Source organism: Phlebotomus papatasi, chromosome 1, assembly GCF_024763615.1.
Source record: "Phlebotomus papatasi isolate M1 chromosome 1, Ppap_2.1, whole genome shotgun sequence".
Taxonomy (NCBI): Eukaryota; Metazoa; Arthropoda; class Insecta; order Diptera; family Psychodidae; genus Phlebotomus; species Phlebotomus papatasi.
In genome coordinates, this window is record NC_077222.1 from 27,071,855 (window position 1) to 27,088,714 (window position 16,860).

The window sequence follows — 16,860 nt, forward strand, 5'->3', positions numbered from 1 at the left end:
AAGGTCAAAGGTTAAAAATACACTAGATAGCGCATTTATCAAGCGAATTAGGTCATGTTTGGGGTCGTTGGAAAGGTCTTGGAATTTCCTATAAAATTGAACCGGTTCCAATCGGTTTTGAATCGGTTTTGAATCGGTAATGAACCGATTCATAACCGATAAATAATTTTTATCTGAAAATCAATTCTATTACTTTTAAAACTATTTTAGGGGATCTTTTGAGAGATTTATGAATCGGTTTAAATTTGGTTGAGTACCGGTAAACCGTAAATGATGCGAAAGTACTTTTGAGGTATAGCATCTAATGGCCTCTACACACTAGAGAAATTTATGTCCATATTGAAGCAAATTCCCTACGCTTGTGTAGGAAAAACTCTTCAATATGGACATAAATTTCTCTAGTGTGTTGAGGCCATAAGTCACGAGTTCGAGCATTTCGCAAAGCCTGGGACGCTTTGCAACCCCTTTTTAAAAATCATTTACATAGAATCTCATTTAGAATAAGCTGATCTAGTGTTACTACTGATATTTTTTCTTACAGGGTTTGGCATTCACGAGAACCGAGAGGCAATTGCTGGGTATTCATGGTTTGCTGCCGGCTCGTGTGAAGAGTGATTCTGAGCAGGTGGAACACTGCGTGATATTGCTGGATCGTCTTGAGAATGAGTTGGACAAATTTATCTACCTCATGAATTTGCTGGATCGCAACGAGAAGTTGTTCTTTCAATTGGTGGCAGCTAATACGGCCAAGATAATGCCCCTGGTGTATACACCGACTGTGGGATTGGCTTGTCAGAAGTACAGTTTGATCTATCAATGGCCACGTGGGATGTTCATCACGATCAAGGATAAGGGTCATGTGTATGAAGTGTTGAAAAATTGGCCAGAACACGATGTTCGGGCAATTGTGGTGACAGATGGCGAGAGAATTCTGGGTCTTGGGGATTTGGGGGCGAACGGAATGGGAATTCCTGTGGGAAAATTGGCTCTCTATACAGCCCTTGGTGGCATTAAGCCACATCAGTGTCTGCCAATAACACTGGACGTGGGCACAAACACTCAATCCATCCTCGATGATCCTCTGTACAATGGTTTGAGGCAGAAACGGGTAATTGGAGAGGAATATGATGAATTTATTGAAGAATTTATGAAGGCTGTGGTGAGACGTTTTGGACGGAATTGTCTGATACAATTTGAGGATTTTGCCAATGCCAATGCATTTAGATTGTTGGACAAATACAGGAATTCCTATTGTACCTTCAATGATGATATCCAGGGAACGGCTTCGGTTGCAGTGGCGGGAATTTTTTCGTCGCTCAAGATCACAAAGACCCGCATGAGTGACAATGTTTTGGTGTTTCAGGGAGCTGGAGAAGCTGCCCTGGGTATTGCTAATCTCTGTGTGATGGCAATGGAGGCAGAGGGATTGGCCCATGAGGAGGCAAAGAAGAGAATCTGGTTGGTGGATTCTCGAGGGTTAATTGTGAAAAATCGTCCAAAGGGTGGAGTTACCGGGGAGAAGGTTCATTTTGCTCAGGATCATGAACCTGTGGAGACGCTCAAGGAAGTCGTGGAGACAGTTAAGCCCACAATTCTCATTGGTGCTGCCGCAATTGCGGGTGCTTTTACTCCGGAAATCCTGCAGACAATGGGAAAACTCAATGATCGTCCTGTGATCTTTGCCCTGTCCAATCCAACGGTTAAAGCTGAATGTACAGCTGCTGATGCTTACAAATACACCGAAGGACGCTGTATCTTTGCATCAGGATCACCCTTCCCTCCAGTTGAATACAATGGCAAGACATATCACACGGGACAGGGCAATAATGCCTACATCTTCCCAGGAATTGCTCTTGGTGTCATCTCAGCCGGATGCTTAACCATTCCTGAGGATATTTTCCTGATTTCGGCAAAATGTTTGGCAGATCTGGTACGTCCGGAAGATTACGATGTTGGAAATGTCTATCCGCCGCTTGAGAACATCCTGGATTGTTCCCTGAAAATTGCCGCAAGAATCATGGAATACGCATATGACAAAGGATTGGCACAATTCCAGCCAAAACCGGAAAATTTCGATGAATTCCTGAAATCACAAATTTACCATCTCGAGCACGCTTCCCCTCTTCCAAATGTCTACGAATGGGATTAGGTATCATATTCATTCATTCATTTTCTTTTCTCTACTCATTTTATTCTTGCATAATACAGTTCCGCTCAAAATACCTCTTTCCATGGAATGATCAAAACCGAAAAAAAACATCGAATTCAATCCAAAAATTCTAAAAAAAACAACGATTTTTCTCAGAGTAATGTTAAAAATTCCAGTTTCATAAAGACAAAATTAATTTTTATAAAAATAGGTTGTGGTATTCTCATTAAAAAAAAAGATTAATAACAATTTGTTGCATGAAGAAAAAGCTCTTAAAAAAGACAGTATTCAAATTGAAGCACAAAAAATTCTTATTTTTAAGGTATACTAACAAAATTGTTTTAAAATCGTTATAATTGCATAATGATAAGGAAAAGTGGTACAAATTTTAACATTGAAATTGAAAAATTAAGGTTGGAATATCGTGAATTAAAAAATCATCGACAGTAGAAGAAAAACCCGAGGGGTAATCATTTTAAGTACAGTAGACTCGCGCTCAATCGTCTCTTTTACAATCGTGCGAAAAATTTTGTTGACAAAATTTTTACGTTTAATTATGAAGCTAGTTCGCTCAAATTCGCTCTAGTTCTTCCTATTTTATCGTGATTCTTTATAATTGAGCGCTTTTTGTGGGATTTAAAAAGGCTTTGACACCCAAATCTATCGATAAACCGGATGACATTTTGCCCCAAATGCCCAATTGAGAGAGAGTCTACTATAAAATGGACTAAGTTCTCCCTTTTCGGAATCTTTTATGGCAGTTGCATGTTTGAATAAATATCTAGGGGTTTCTCAATAAAATTTATAGTCACCATTTTATATTTTTTGGGTTTCCGAATTTCCGGAAATAATGCATTCATTGTTTCTGGATGTTCCGAAAAGGAATACGAGGCTTTTAAATTTTCTCTAAATGTTTCAGAAGAAACTTCTCGGATTTCTTCAATTTACAAAGTTTTATTAGTTTTTGACAATTCCGGAAAATATATTTTCTGATCTCAATTTTTCGGGGAAATCTGTAGGTTCTTTGAGTATCGTGGTACAATCTATGTTTTACCTGACAATGGCCTCAATTCTGAGACCAAAATCAAGATCAAAATTTCAAGCTGATAAATATTTTCAAGATCAAGATTTCATATTCTGACGCGAAGCATTTATGGAACTTAAAATGTCTTAGCTAAGAACCAAGATTTCAAGATTTTCCACACTCAACGAAACGTAATTTCTGACAAATATCTTCATTTCTTTGCCGAATTTATTAAAAAAATCTCCATATAAATTAGAAAAAAAGAATTAGGGGAAGTTTGGCATGCTTCGCACGCGCGAGCCTTCGAACAATCCGAATTTTCTCTTTGTTGGAAAAGAGATGAATCCTAATTTCTTAGCCATAATATAAGTAATTATAAAACACATCTTTAGAACGAAAATAGGCAGCCTAACCCTTTTTTCCTAGGGTCTAGGATCATAAATAGAAAATTGGCCCAAAATTTGTAATTTTGATGGCGTACGTTTCGTGTGATTTCTTACAGCTAAGTTCATTTTCAGAAAAAAAAACACTTACAGCAATAGATTAAGGGTTAATGTGGGTTGATATTTACGTAATAATGTTTTGCATCGGAGGAAGTTTTTCCCTATTGGCGAAAAACTCGCAAATACTACACTGCGTAATGTTTCAACCGCTGAAAGTGTTATGGTTCGACAACCCATTAGGCAACTCCAGTAGCTTGAAAATCAAATCCTAACCTCAATGAGGAAAACAAAGGGAGGAAGACATGTAGAAAGACTTCAGAGTGATCAAGAAAATTGAGCTGATAAATTTTTTATGTTGTCGCATTCGAAATCCTCACATTTTAGTCGATTTGTCGTCATTCAAATGCAAGAGAAGTAGTGCTTCAGATAAATGGCAAAAAAATGCTTTAGGGACAGTCTTTTAGTAAAATGATGGTTTTCACGGATTCATGGCTCTTTAATCTAACAATCGGTAAAAAGTATTTATTTGGGAGGAAGAGCTATTCCAGGAAAAAATGCAATGACGAACCTATACCACCTATAGGTTGAACCTTGGCTTCACAGGCAAGATTCGCACAAATCGTCATACACACGGCTCTTCGTTATCCGGCACTTCGTTATCCGGGTGACAGCTGCCAAACACGGCGGTTGATGTATTCAAAACGATTTTTTACGAAGCATTCAGTTTGTCTAGAGTGAATTAATGTGATATTTTTATTTTATCAAAGTTTTTGACACACAATCGTGCTACAAAATGAAGCATAAACACACCACAAAGAAAATTCTGTTGTTTTTCAGCAGAAAACAAATTTCCACAGCCGAAAATATAAAAATCGTTGACCAGATTCAAAAAACCAAAATGTCATTTTGTCCCCACGTCAGCCGGATAACAAAGAGTTGAGTGTACTTTTTTCAATTTCCTGTCCAGGAAAAATCAGAGCTTTTGTGGCAATGAATCAGGCACATGTAGAAACCCAAAAGATCAGAGATTTTTTGGTGTAGCGTAATCTACTGTCCATTTCACAATTTAGTCAGAAAAAAAATCTTAAAAATGGACTTCGAGAAAACGTGCGAACCATGTCGAACTTCCCCTAGCTTTCTTCTACACAATCTACAATTTTCTCGTGTCTCTGTAAAAGAAATAAATATGACTTTCTCAGGTTTTTAAAGAAATATTCGACAATTTTCTTTGTTTTTTTTTGGGAGCAATCGTTTCGGGTTTCTTCGGTTTCCCGGAGTATCTTGGTTTCTCAATGATGTACCCCTCGTTGAAGACTCTCTAACATTATTCAAAACGATTCAAGGGTTTCTCACTGAAGTAATTTTTATGTTATTTAGCAATTCGACAAACGCCGAATATTATGAGCGGAACTGTTTCTCATCCTCTTGCATCATTTCTATCTCCTCCTTCCATTTCCAGAGTCTCAAAAAGATTTCTATTATTTTTTTCAACATTTTTATTTCACATAGAATAGAGTGAGAGAGCAGAAAAATATATTTGAACTACATTTTAATTTCAAATTTAAAAAAAAATGATGTCCACATTGACAAAATTCCACTCAAGAATTCGCCCTTCTGGCAGGGCGAAGTAAAATAAATTTGCGTGAAGATAACAATGAAAATAAATTATTATTATAGAGATGCAATAAAGAGAGTGTAAATGTTATCAATGAAAAAAAATTATTAAGAAGAAAAGCTTCTCATTCGAGAACATCTTCGGATAGTAAATTCTGAGGAGGCGGAAGAGAGAAAAATAGTCCAATTTGTTGTTTTTCCTGCAAAAATTCCCGATTTTCCTCATACTTTCCAGGCTTTGAACGGTGTTTTTGCGAAAGTGAATCTTCTTCGTCGGATTCTGAATTGGATTTCTCATCGAGACTGTCGGAATAGTCTCCGCCTCCGTCTGAATCTTCCGGAAGGGGGACTCCGCGATTTTGCAGAAATTGTCTTTCGCGCTCCTTCATGGCATCGTGCAGAGGATGAATCCGTTTCCGGAGCTGCACAAGAACAGGTTTGAACGTTGATTTTATTAATTTCTGATTAACGCGATCGTATTCGTAATCTGCTAGATCAAAGTCATTCTCTGGCTTTTTCCAATCGGGTTCTTTTGAAGCGTCCAAATGAAAGAATTCATCTGTGGCAGGATTGACAGTTAGATCCTCAATCTTCTTACCAGATTGTTCCTCGGAGCTGTTCTGGGGAATTTGGAGATCTCCCAGAGCTCTGGATGGAAGATTGAGGATTTTGTTGTAAATTAAGTTAAGATTTTCAAATTCCAAATTGATGCAGGTGAAAGTAACACTCAAAGTTTCGAGTGTTTCTTTCATTTTCTGCAAATCCTTCCGGAGGGAATCCTCATCTGGAGCCTGAACCGCTTGGAGATTCCCATCGAAGATTTTCAATTGAGTCGCTAAGGCCAGAAATTTCGTTAGAATAGCTCCTGAAGCGGATTTCAAGCAGGAAAATTGATGCATTTCACCTTTGGCTTCATTATTGTCCAGAGAAAATCTGCTAAGATCTGTAGAAGTTGGCTGCAGGAAGTAATCGAGATTCTCAGAGTTTTCTTTTAGTTCCTTCTGAACAATTTGGCAGATTTTTGATATATTCCCCTCGCACATAGAAAATCCATTGTCTTCCGATGCAACGACAAAAGGGATTCTGAGCAGGAATTCCGATTGGATGTACAGGAAAATATTAAAAAATTCCTTAATGTGCTTTCCCTGAAATTCTTCCTCAGTCTTCTGGAAATATTCACAATCTTCCAAATTGTCCAATGGCTGGTAGATTCCCTGATATCTTGTCGGGATCTTTAGCTTTTCCTCCAGATCCCTGATCTCATTGTAAATCAACAATGTTACTTTCCGGATAGATTGAATAGTTTTCACAGCTAAATTTCCTTCCCATTCCTCTGAACATTTGATTTTGCCCCTGAACAGGGATATTTCCCGCAGGAACATTATTTGCTTCCTGAGGGACGTATCAAAATCATTGAGATTTTGTATTAACTTTCTGACCTTTGATACTCGTCCTTTGTTCCTGAAATCTCGATATTCTTTGACTGAGGATAGGAGGCAATAGCCAGAGGCAAATAGAGGGGGCAGAAGGATAAATTTTGAGTGGATTTCCACCATTTTCAGGAATTCAGTGATTCCCAGTGATCCTAGAAATATTCCCATTGACTTTCTAAAGGTGAAACAATAAGAATCAATTGGTTTGCATTGAGGTGATTGGATAAAATCCTCAAGGATTTCCTGATGATCCACTAGCAATCTTTTGGACGTCAGGATTTCGAGGACAATCCCAAGAAGTCCATTCTGAAAAACATAAATTTCTCAATGATTCTCAGTTATCGGGAGTGGAACTTAGAAAGTTTATTAACAACGTAATACAAAGGTAATTTTTACGTCATTGAAATTACTTTCAAAGCAAGTTATTTTTCTAACGTAAATATTACTTATCAACACGTAAGTAACATACTTCAGAATTCAATAGGATCAATAGGGCAAATTTTTCGAAAGCACTCCATCAAAGATTAGATTACTTTAGTAAATGTTAAGATATAATAGCGTAAACTTTACCTGGATATTATATCTAAAGAACGGGGTTAATTTTTTACTGTAACTCATACAAAAAAAGCTGTAAGGCAAGTCTTTACATTTTATTTAGTACAATCTTCAATGATTTATTTGTAAATTACCATTTTTGTCACATTAATCTTCAGAAATGTAAAATTTGGAAAGTCGGATAAGCAGAATTCCGGACAAATCAATTTAGAGTTAACTCAGGAATTGAATCTTAATCTAACTCTATGAAAACTTAAAATAAAACCAATTAGGGTAAGTGTGCCAAATTCCGGCCAGCTTGCAATTTCGGCCACCTTTTTCGTTCCTCGAATTTCCATGAACTTTTAGATTTTACGTACTCTAGAGATTATACAATGCAAAAGAATAACAAAAAATGTAGCTTCGACAAATGAGATGACGTGAAAAAGACATTGAAAGAATTCCCGCAGGGCAAGGGACTATTAGAATTAAGGTGGCCGAAATAGGGCACCAAAGATATATCTATATTTTTATTCATTTTAAAATGTATTGAGAATGATTGTAGAGTAAATAAAGACGGTAAACTCTTTACAAGGTTCCAAGCAACACTCTTTAAGAAGAAAAAATAAAAACAATCAATTTGCATTTGCACTTGAGACTTTGACGCTTGCATGCAACTATGCCGAAATTTGGCACACTTACCCTAAGTCACTCTAAATCTAAAAAGTACTCTAGAATTGCAGAATTACTAAATTATTACCGGATTATCAAAGACAGAATTTTCAAATTGGTTTCTTCAGAATTCTAAATTAAGGTAAAGTGCCCTATGTCGACCACTTTAGGATAGATTTTATGAAAAACTTATGAAAAAAACTTTAGCTCGTTCAATACATCATGAATAACACTTAAAATTTAGGTAATCATTAAAATAAACAGGGAAACTCACTTTTATGAATTTATTCAGAAGTAGAACAATATTGAAATAAAAAAAGCTTCAATTGCCATGATTCGTCGATCGGTCGAATTGAGGAACAATTTATTTGAAATGCACTTTCAATTTTTATACATAAAATTGATCTTTAACTTAGTCATGAAACTAAAATTTTTGTACATTAATAAAGATAAAGTCCTCAACTTGCGATTAGACTCAAAATTTGAATTCTCAAGTAATCTGTAAGGGTAATAATTGAAATAATTCCTTAAGAAAAAAAGTCAAGAATATCAAAAAGTATTCCATAACTTGATAAAAATTGAGAGTTTTTGATTTAAGAAATACTTTAAAGCTCCGTCTTATGATTTTTTTCAGTGTTTCATGGTCAATTTCTATGATATTTTCACTGATTTTAATTAATTATGAAGTAATTGACCCTATGATGTTAAATACACAAAATACGCTAAATACACAGGTCTATAAGATTTACTTTTTTTTAAATTCTTAAGAAGTATTAGTTGATTATTATGCTATTGGGTGTACTGATTTAGAAAATGACTTTAATTTTTTTCAATGACATCACAATTCTGAGAATTTATTTTTTTTTTGCCTTTTAGCTGTTTTATTTTACTTTATTGATTATATCTCCGGTTCTAGTGAACGGAATTAAAATTTTAGATATCCCTTGGAATGGTGAAGAGTTACCCTACAACTTTGTTTAATATATGAAATCCGTAAAACCACCCCTTGAGGGTGAAATATGAGGTTTTCCTAAGAAATCCCCAAAAAATGCTTTGGACTGAGGTTTAAAAAAAATCATACAAACTAAACCAGATATTTAGGTGCTCTCTATGGGAGAGCGTAGAGGGTCCTTGGGGGTATATATTTGCCTAATAGAGACACCTCCTGTGAATTCTCTAAATGTCTAATTTATTGATCTTAGTCACTTTTGAAAATGCAAAAATTCTATCTAACAGCAAATTGTTCTAGGGATTTTTGAGATTCGATTCTTTAGAATCGAAAAATTAGTTCTTTAGCAATAGATTGCTTAAATTTGTTTGGAAAACACAATGTTCTCTTAAAATCATAAAACTGAAGAACAATTGGCATCCTGTTGAGGCGGATTAGCTGTCCAAAATTACAACCAAAGTGTCCAAATTTACAAGCAAGGTGTCCAAAATTTCAGTGAAATTCACCTCTAGTTATCAATTCATTTTTAAACGTATTAAGAGTAATTTTAGTAAAAACCAAAGAGGATAAACAGTTTGCCAACAAAAGATTGGTAACAAAAGAAATAAAATCGCACTTCAAACTTGCAACATTGATCCTTATAAGCATCCTGTCCAAAATTATGAGCCTTTCCCATATTTATAATTTTATAAGATATTTTTTCAGAGGAAGATCTTGAAACTTGTCTTAGCCCTTTCGTGGCTTGTTCATTACTATATTTTTTCTTTTTAATTTAGTTTTCAATGGAATCGATCAAGTAGTTCAGAACAATTTTTTATTCATCGGGCTTTTGTCTATGAAATGCGAAATCTATCAGGTTCACGAAACCGTGAGATAAACTGACTTAAAGGACCAAAGAGGCATTTGAGGATGATGTTAGAATTTACCGGCATTACCAAAGACTTCATGAGCGAGTAGTATGAAACAGGCTTGACTAGTACTGGATTTTTGAGTTAAAGGATCAGAGAACCAAGGCCAGCAATTAGCTGTAGCTCTGGTTAAGTACAATGAAGAATCGATACATGAAGAAATTAAAATAAGCTTCAGGATAAGGAGTAAGTCAAAGCAAAGTTTTCAGTTTTAAATTGCATTTCAATAAAGTTTTACCTCCGTCTGGGAAACTTCTGCAAGGCACTTTTTAAATGTGGATTTCATGATGAACCTTAATTTGATTTTCGTTTACAATAACACAATTAGGCAATTGAACAATTTAATTTTCACTTTATATGGGTTTTATTGCACATTTCTTCTTAAAATCCTGGTTTTTCTCACAAAAGAAATACCTTTGTTGAGAACACGTGAAACTGTCAGAAAATCAGCTGTAAAAATGGAGGGGAGGCAATCTGACCCAAAATTGATTATTCCCCTTTTTAGTACTCATTGGTACCCAATAACCCAGCTTGGAAGGGAAATTTCTGTTATTTTTACCAATATTTTATTGCATATGGATAAGGAGTTTTATGTATAAACAAAACTACATAAAAATGTAAATTTATCCAAAATCTGATGGTGTGCTCTCCCGGCTTTTTATGCTTTCCTTGCGAATTTTGGAGTAAACATTAAGGTATCTATGGTATAGTTTTCCTTGAGGTGCCTTTGTGGCTGATTTTGACCGAGGAACATAGTAAGTGGATTCGAGTTCTGATGGAAATGCCTTGATGATTTCCCTCACGTAGTTGACAATTTGATCAAGGGACATCTTCATTCGAGGATATTTTCTCATATGATAGTCCACAGTGACTTGGCAGATATAGCACTGTTCCTTGTTGGTCAGGGTGAAGTTTTTCTCATAGGATGATAGGAGATTAACACCCTTTAGCGAATCTCGAAGAAGTTCGCGCAAATTGAAGTCTTTGTCCTTAGGTGCTGGAGAGATTCGGCCATTAAAGGGTTCTGGTGATAAATCTCTGTAGGAATTGCTTCTAAAGTATTTTGGTGGTCGTTCTACATAGCTAATATCTGGCACCAATGGCTCAAATCCATTGTGATCTTTCCACTTTCTCAGGCACTTTCTGAAGAGAATTTTTTCTCCAAGTTGACTGTCCTGATTGAATATTATTTCCATATCTGCTAGAGTCATGTGCTCCAGATGCTCCAATCCTTTGATACCACAGTAAATGAGACGTTCAATTGTTCTTGGTAAGAGTCCCCAGGATTGGAATACTTTTATGGCATCAACTTCTTGAGCTATATCACTCATGGGCTCACCAGGCTCACCCTTAGGTTCAACGTCCACAAAGTATATATTACTCATATCGCTCATGATTTCTTGGACTTGACAAAACTACGAAAATCTAGGAGGTTTTTCAGGATTTTCCTCCAAAAAAAACTTTAGCGTCATTTAATCTGTCACTACAAAAATCTTCCACAAAAATAATACTTCATTCCGTTTTCATATAGCTTAAAGTATCGGTACGCCTAGGTACTAATATTTCAGATCAAAAATAGTTTTTCTTTTACTGGAATTGTGAGATCAATAAATCTACAATTGAATTGTTATTCGTTGCTAATGGCCAAGAGTTATAAAATTGAGAAAAAGTGATAAATTTTAATGATTAAATGAATTGTTTACATGGTACAAATGGCTAGTCGGGTTGATACTAACCATTGATGCACTCTGTCGGGTATCTGTAAAGGAAAATTCAATAATTTTGAATTGAAAACAATTCTTTTTTATATTATTTTCTCTTTGAAATAAAAGGAAAATCAAATATTCAAATAATGGATGTTTATTTTAGGATTTCCTAGGAAATGATCGCAATTATTCCTTTTCAGTTTTGACAAAATCAACAGGCGCAACAGAACAATTTTGTTGATTAATGATTTGGGGTTTGCTAGGAATATTCATATAGTCATCTTCATTTTTTTCCTCTTTGATTTTTATTTCCTGAACATTTGCCGGATTGTCAATTTTCTTGCTCTTTGTTTTATGCTTTGCCAAATGCTTCTTGAGATAGGACTTCCTCTCCAAGGACAACCCACAGATTGAACAGCAGAATGTTTTTTCTGTTTTATGACAAATCATATGCCTTTTAAGATAAATTTTCTGTTTAAATTTTTTAAGACATAGAAAACATTGAAAGGGACTAGCATCAGTATTTTCTCCTCCTTTTGTTTTCTGGTCATTTTTATGTATTATTTCATGCCTTCGCACATACTCCCTCCTCTTGAAAGATTGATCACAAATTGGACAGGAGAATGGTTTGTCTGTTTCATGACAACTTAAATGTCTCGCAAGATTTCTTTTTAGTTTAAATTTTTTCAGACATACCGCACATTCAAAAGGATTGTCATCATTGTGCTCTTGTAGCATATGAGTGGCATATTCTCGATTTTGCCAAAAGATTTTCCCACAATAGCGGCAGGATAAGGCTTTTTTCGGGCGTTTTCCGGGATTTTCTGGTTTTCGCCCATGCACTTCCAGAATGTGTCGCCTTACGTGAACCTTTTTGTAAAACTTGAAGCCACAAATATCACATTCATGAATCCTCTCAGCTGAATGAGTTTTCTTGTGTCTTTTGAGAGTTTCTTTGTTCTTGAAGCTCCTCTGGCAAATTTTACATTTAACTGGATCAGCAGTAGAATGGACTAACATGTGGTATTTCAGTGTTTCTGATCTGGAAAATTTCTTAGAACACAGACTGCACTGATATTTCTTGATTTCTGTGTGAACTACTTTATGCCTCCAAAGATAAGATCGCCTCTGGAAAAGCTTTCCACAAGTCTCACATTTGTGTTTCTTTTCCTCTACTATCTTTTCCTTATTTACTATTTCTTGGGCATTTTTGGATAATGTACTGCAGAAAAGGGAATAGTTCTTGTCTCAATTAATTTATTTGATTATAATTTGTTGAAAAACTTACTATTCAAGTTCAATTGGTTCCTGGACTGTATATTCTGTTTTTACAATAGTGTCTTCAATGAAAATTTCTTCCATCGTTTCACTATTATTTTCCTTACAAGATTTCTGTATTATTTATTAAATTACTGTTGTTTTGAACACATTGTTGAGTGCGACGAAATGTTTGTTTTGGTTTTTACTTGACACTTTCTACACTAAGAGGCTGACAAATGGTAAATTTTGTGACATTCAACATGTTTTCTTTATAAAATTCAAGATTAAATATTTCGTATTTTGTAAACCACTAAAAACAAAGTTTAATGAAATGAGTAATTCAAAGAGTGACCAATTTCAATATTTCATTACAAAATTAATTACGGAAAACATTTACCTGCAGACAAAATTATATTTAGACACGCCAGATATATCCGGATTAGAGAACCCGAATTATGGTGTTATTCCAATTAAATAATAATAACTACCACGAAAATGAAGTAGTGCACTATTCTATAAGAATTTATTCACGAATAAAGAACTGGTGGAAAGATTGTGCCGCAGAAAGTACCTGAATGATTGGAAGAAACAAGTATTCGATGCAAGGACATAGCAAGGGAGGGACCGTTGTCTTCCTAAACATGATATTTAATGATAAAAAACAAAAAATCATTAAGATCGCTAAGATTTAGATAATCTTGGGGACATTTTTACTCAAAAAGGGCGCCTTTATTGGCATAAATAGTTTTTTTTTGTTGAATCTTATAAACTCTCTGAAAAGTCAAAAATCATTCAAATTGGATTAAAAATGGATTTATGATAAATAAATATTTAGAAATAGATTTCACTCTGCACAGAACCTAACATTAAAAAAAGGTTTTTTTTTGGAAGAACTTTGGGGAAGCCTTGGCCATATTTTCTTTAAGAAAGTTTATAATTTCCCCTTTGAAGAGTTTTGCCCTACCTCTAAATATTAAAAATCGACTGAGCATTGAATTTTCGGTGAATTTTTGAAAAAAAAAAAATTGACTAAAAAGCATTTGACACTCGAAAAGAGCATTCAATTTTTGATCGATTGCACCAGTTTGATTAAATATATGATTTACTTGATGATTTTGAAATCACAAAAACTGATGTGGAAATGGATTAATTTGGAATTTTAAACAAAAAGCTAATAGATAACTTCCAAATAGAATTTCAAAAAAGAAATGAAGCTGCTACTTTTGGGTTCTTCTTCATTAAAAAAAACAATGGATTATATTCACTTTTTGAATAACTAATGAAAAGTTTATTAGATACCAAAATAATTTAAAATCAGCAAAACAGGGGTGAAATGATAACTCTCTCTAATTGTCCCATCGCTAGTGTCGAGTGTCGATTATGGGCGATCGAGATGATAACCTGAATTTTTGTCGCTAGTGTCGATAATTCTCGCCACTAATTTATCGACACCTCTAGAGCTGTCGATTTGTACCCTCGAAGTGAAATTTAGAGAAGATTTTACATGTTTTTAGTAAGTAAATGCCCTCATTAATTTTATATTTATTAAATTTTAATAATATTAAGTATAATTCTTGTGAAATTTTGTTTATTCTGCACTGAATAACCTCGAGCAAATTGGATACGAAAATTTATGTTCTGTTGATTCTGCACAACCACAAAATATTTTTAGAGCATCCGGGAAAGGCTTATCAGAGGATGATCTTATTATACTCAGTGATTGAGTTTGACACACTACTGTCCAGGAAGTTGATGGAGATGTTTTTCATGGATTTGTTCTCGTGAGATTTAATTTCACAGAGTAGGAAATGTTCACATACGCGTGTGCTTCCTTCAGATCTTTTGCTCCTCCTTGCCAAATTTAAAACACTACAAGCCACCAGAAATCACCGCGACTGATAAGATGAAAAATAATTCCTTAAATTTCTGGAGTCATTTGTTCAGTGACTAACTTGCAGCAAGTCTTTGAGTGTCAATTATTGTGTGAGAATGTAATAGACAAAGTGAAAAGATCTGCGTAAGGCAGAAATTATTATGTATAGATGATTTTTTTACTTGAATTTCTTCCGGAAGCTCCAGAGTTGTTTTTATACCGTAATTTTCTCATCCTCGCTCCAAATGAAAGATAAGTTTCCGGAGCTTCCTCAATAGCCCAATTTCCATAAAAATATAATTTATGGGTTGACTATTTTAACTTAAAATTAATAAAATCACTGAAATAACTCCGATTGCAAAATCAAAACAAGCGATAGTGAGGTTATGTTTCACTGTCTCAAAGTGTCACAATAACGAGCCGACATTGCGTGGAGAGCCGACACTCATTTCATCTCATTATTTGGATTTAACGATACTAGATGATATATCTGGCGAGAGAAAAACTTTTGTTGGGGTTGGCCTGTTAACTCTTTCGCGTCTTTAGGGTAATGTCATGACTCGGGGAAAAAAGTTTTTTTTGGGTATTTACATTAATTGAAATCTATCTGTTCGTGCACGACATCATAATAGAAGGATGTAAGATTCTTGGCTCATTTTCTCAAGACTCCAGTTAGATTTCAATTAATGTAAATAGCCAAAAAGAAACTTTTTTCCCCCGGTCATATATGACCCTAAAGACGCGAAAGAGTTAACTTTACTTTATTACTCTTAGGTGGCCGGGGAGGAACAGAGAGCGAGCTTATGACGAGCTCGCCTTTTATAGGACTAACTGTGAGCAGTGCCTCCTGAAGGGCGACACTATAAACTTGTTATACATAACACTAGGGATTCGATAGTATCGAATCGATACTAGCGAGAGTTATAGTTATCATTTTACCCCAGGTTTAAAGGATTTTTGTCGATTTTTCAAGTAAAGTCTGAAGTTTATTTGATCTAACATTTCTTTTGAAACATTATTTTTAAGTCAAAAGTGAAATTTTGTACATTTATCTAAATTGTCAAAATTATTGAAGAAATGGATCAAAAAGTATTCCCAATGTGATTTTTTTCCATCAAAAATATCCAAAAAAGAGTTAATTTTTTAATTGGTTTTTTTCAATAATTTCGAATTTGGCACACCTTTTACTAAACTGGATACGCTCTTGATTCTATGAAAATTAAGTGTGCAAATTTTGCTCATTATTGAGAAGTAATAATTATGCTGTTTTAATCAATATAAACCAATCTGTGTTGCCGAAATCCACATTTTTATCACTAAATTATTGACTTGTAAAAAATATTGCCAACAATTTCACTTTTGAAAATTTCTTAGCAACAATCACAGTGAATTACATTAAAATTTTAATGTGAAGTTATGTATTGTGAGACCGGAGTTAGACTCTTTATATTTGAATAATTCTACTTATTATTTTTTACACCATAAAAAGAAAATTCTTTATTTTTTCTCAATTTTCTTCTGTAAATTTTTATTCAAATAATGAAAGTCATTTTCAACACCTTACGCGTTGGTTAACAATATTGGTACAAAGTATGCGTTGTCTATGCCAGCTGGGTTTGAGGGGAAGAGCAATCTGACCCAACTTTTTTAGTACAACGTGTTTATCATTATGCAATGAATTGTAATAACTAAAAGGATTTACAAGAAATCATGTAAAAATTAACCATTTCAGAAGACTATCTATTTGTTTTTGGAAAATACCAACTAATCTATAGGTACATTTTACATATTACTTCGCTCTCGTTGAAGTCTGGCAGCGTATGTGCGGGAAATAAGATTCCATGAATCCATATAACGATCCATGCACATTGCAATGCATTTCTGGGGAGAAATAATTTAAATTATTGGATGAATTATTGCACTGATGGATGTGCCTAACTTGTTCGGAGGAGTCTAGGGATGTTCCGGGTTTATTAATGCACTTTCTGAAGCATTTTTCAGTCATTTTCTGTGGAAAGTTCGTGATAGTTGGGTTATGTTTTTATGATACTCGGTTTTTATTTTGTTTTCTTTTTCGTTGTAACTTACCCCTAGTAATTCCTGTGCATGAGCAACAGCAACTTGCTGTTTCACAGTATCCATCAGCTCATCCTTTTGCGCTGAAGATAGGCTACTTGGGTCCATTTTTAAGGATTTTTGCAGGAAAACACCGCACACAAAACTCCTCGGCTATCAGGGTGGGGAAGTGACATAATTTTTAGTACAAAAATATTCGTTAGGTTTTTGGCGGTTTTT

At 34.7% G+C, this 16,860-nt stretch overlaps 5 protein-coding genes across 10 annotated transcripts in view; 1 reads left to right on the forward strand and 4 right to left on the reverse strand.

Moving 5' to 3' along the window:
• The window catches only part of LOC129799524 (NADP-dependent malic enzyme), a 150,910-nt gene extending 145,575 nt beyond the window's left edge, over nt 1-5,335 (forward strand). For 4 of the 6 annotated variants that reach the window (XM_055843484.1, XM_055843485.1, XM_055843482.1 and 1 more), the window contains exon 4: nt 542-5,335. In XM_055843484.1, the coding sequence (XP_055699459.1) occupies nt 542-2,149 (1,608 nt within the window). In that variant the 3' untranslated portion in view covers nt 2,150-5,335. The remainder of the gene's footprint in view (nt 1-541) is intronic. The other 2 variants (XM_055843479.1, XM_055843481.1) reach the window with 2 other exon arrangements.
• Nucleotides 5,095-10,188, reverse strand: LOC129799525 (uncharacterized). The gene is made up of 2 exons (XM_055843486.1): nt 9,965-10,188; nt 5,095-6,969 (listed from the first exon to the last, which is right to left on the reverse strand). The coding sequence occupies exons 1-2, from the start codon at nt 10,010-10,012 to the stop codon at nt 5,356-5,358; spliced, it is 1,662 nt and encodes a 553-aa protein (XP_055699461.1). The 5' UTR covers nt 10,013-10,188; the 3' UTR covers nt 5,095-5,355.
• Nucleotides 10,189-10,278: 90 nt separating this feature from the next.
• LOC129799534 (uncharacterized) lies at nt 10,279-11,251 on the reverse strand. Its single transcript, XM_055843498.1, has one exon. It carries the CDS (start codon nt 11,118-11,120, stop codon nt 10,350-10,352), a length of 771 nt encoding a protein of 256 aa, XP_055699473.1. The 5' UTR covers nt 11,121-11,251; the 3' UTR covers nt 10,279-10,349.
• Nucleotides 11,252-11,570: 319 nt separating this feature from the next.
• Nucleotides 11,571-12,928, reverse strand: LOC129799539 (zinc finger protein 11-like). The gene is made up of 2 exons (XM_055843502.1): nt 12,721-12,928; nt 11,571-12,654 (listed from the first exon to the last, which is right to left on the reverse strand). The coding sequence occupies exons 1-2, from the start codon at nt 12,792-12,794 to the stop codon at nt 11,619-11,621; spliced, it is 1,110 nt and encodes a 369-aa protein (XP_055699477.1). The 5' UTR covers nt 12,795-12,928; the 3' UTR covers nt 11,571-11,618.
• A 3,350-nt stretch (nt 12,929-16,278) lies between these two features.
• Nucleotides 16,279-16,833, reverse strand: LOC129799541 (mitochondrial import inner membrane translocase subunit Tim13). Its single transcript, XM_055843505.1, has 3 exons — nt 16,654-16,833; nt 16,505-16,573; nt 16,279-16,446 (listed from the first exon to the last, which is right to left on the reverse strand). Exons 1-3 carry the CDS (start codon nt 16,747-16,749, stop codon nt 16,348-16,350), a joined length of 264 nt encoding a protein of 87 aa, XP_055699480.1. The 5' UTR covers nt 16,750-16,833; the 3' UTR covers nt 16,279-16,347.
• Nucleotides 16,834-16,860: the final 27 nt, after the last annotated feature.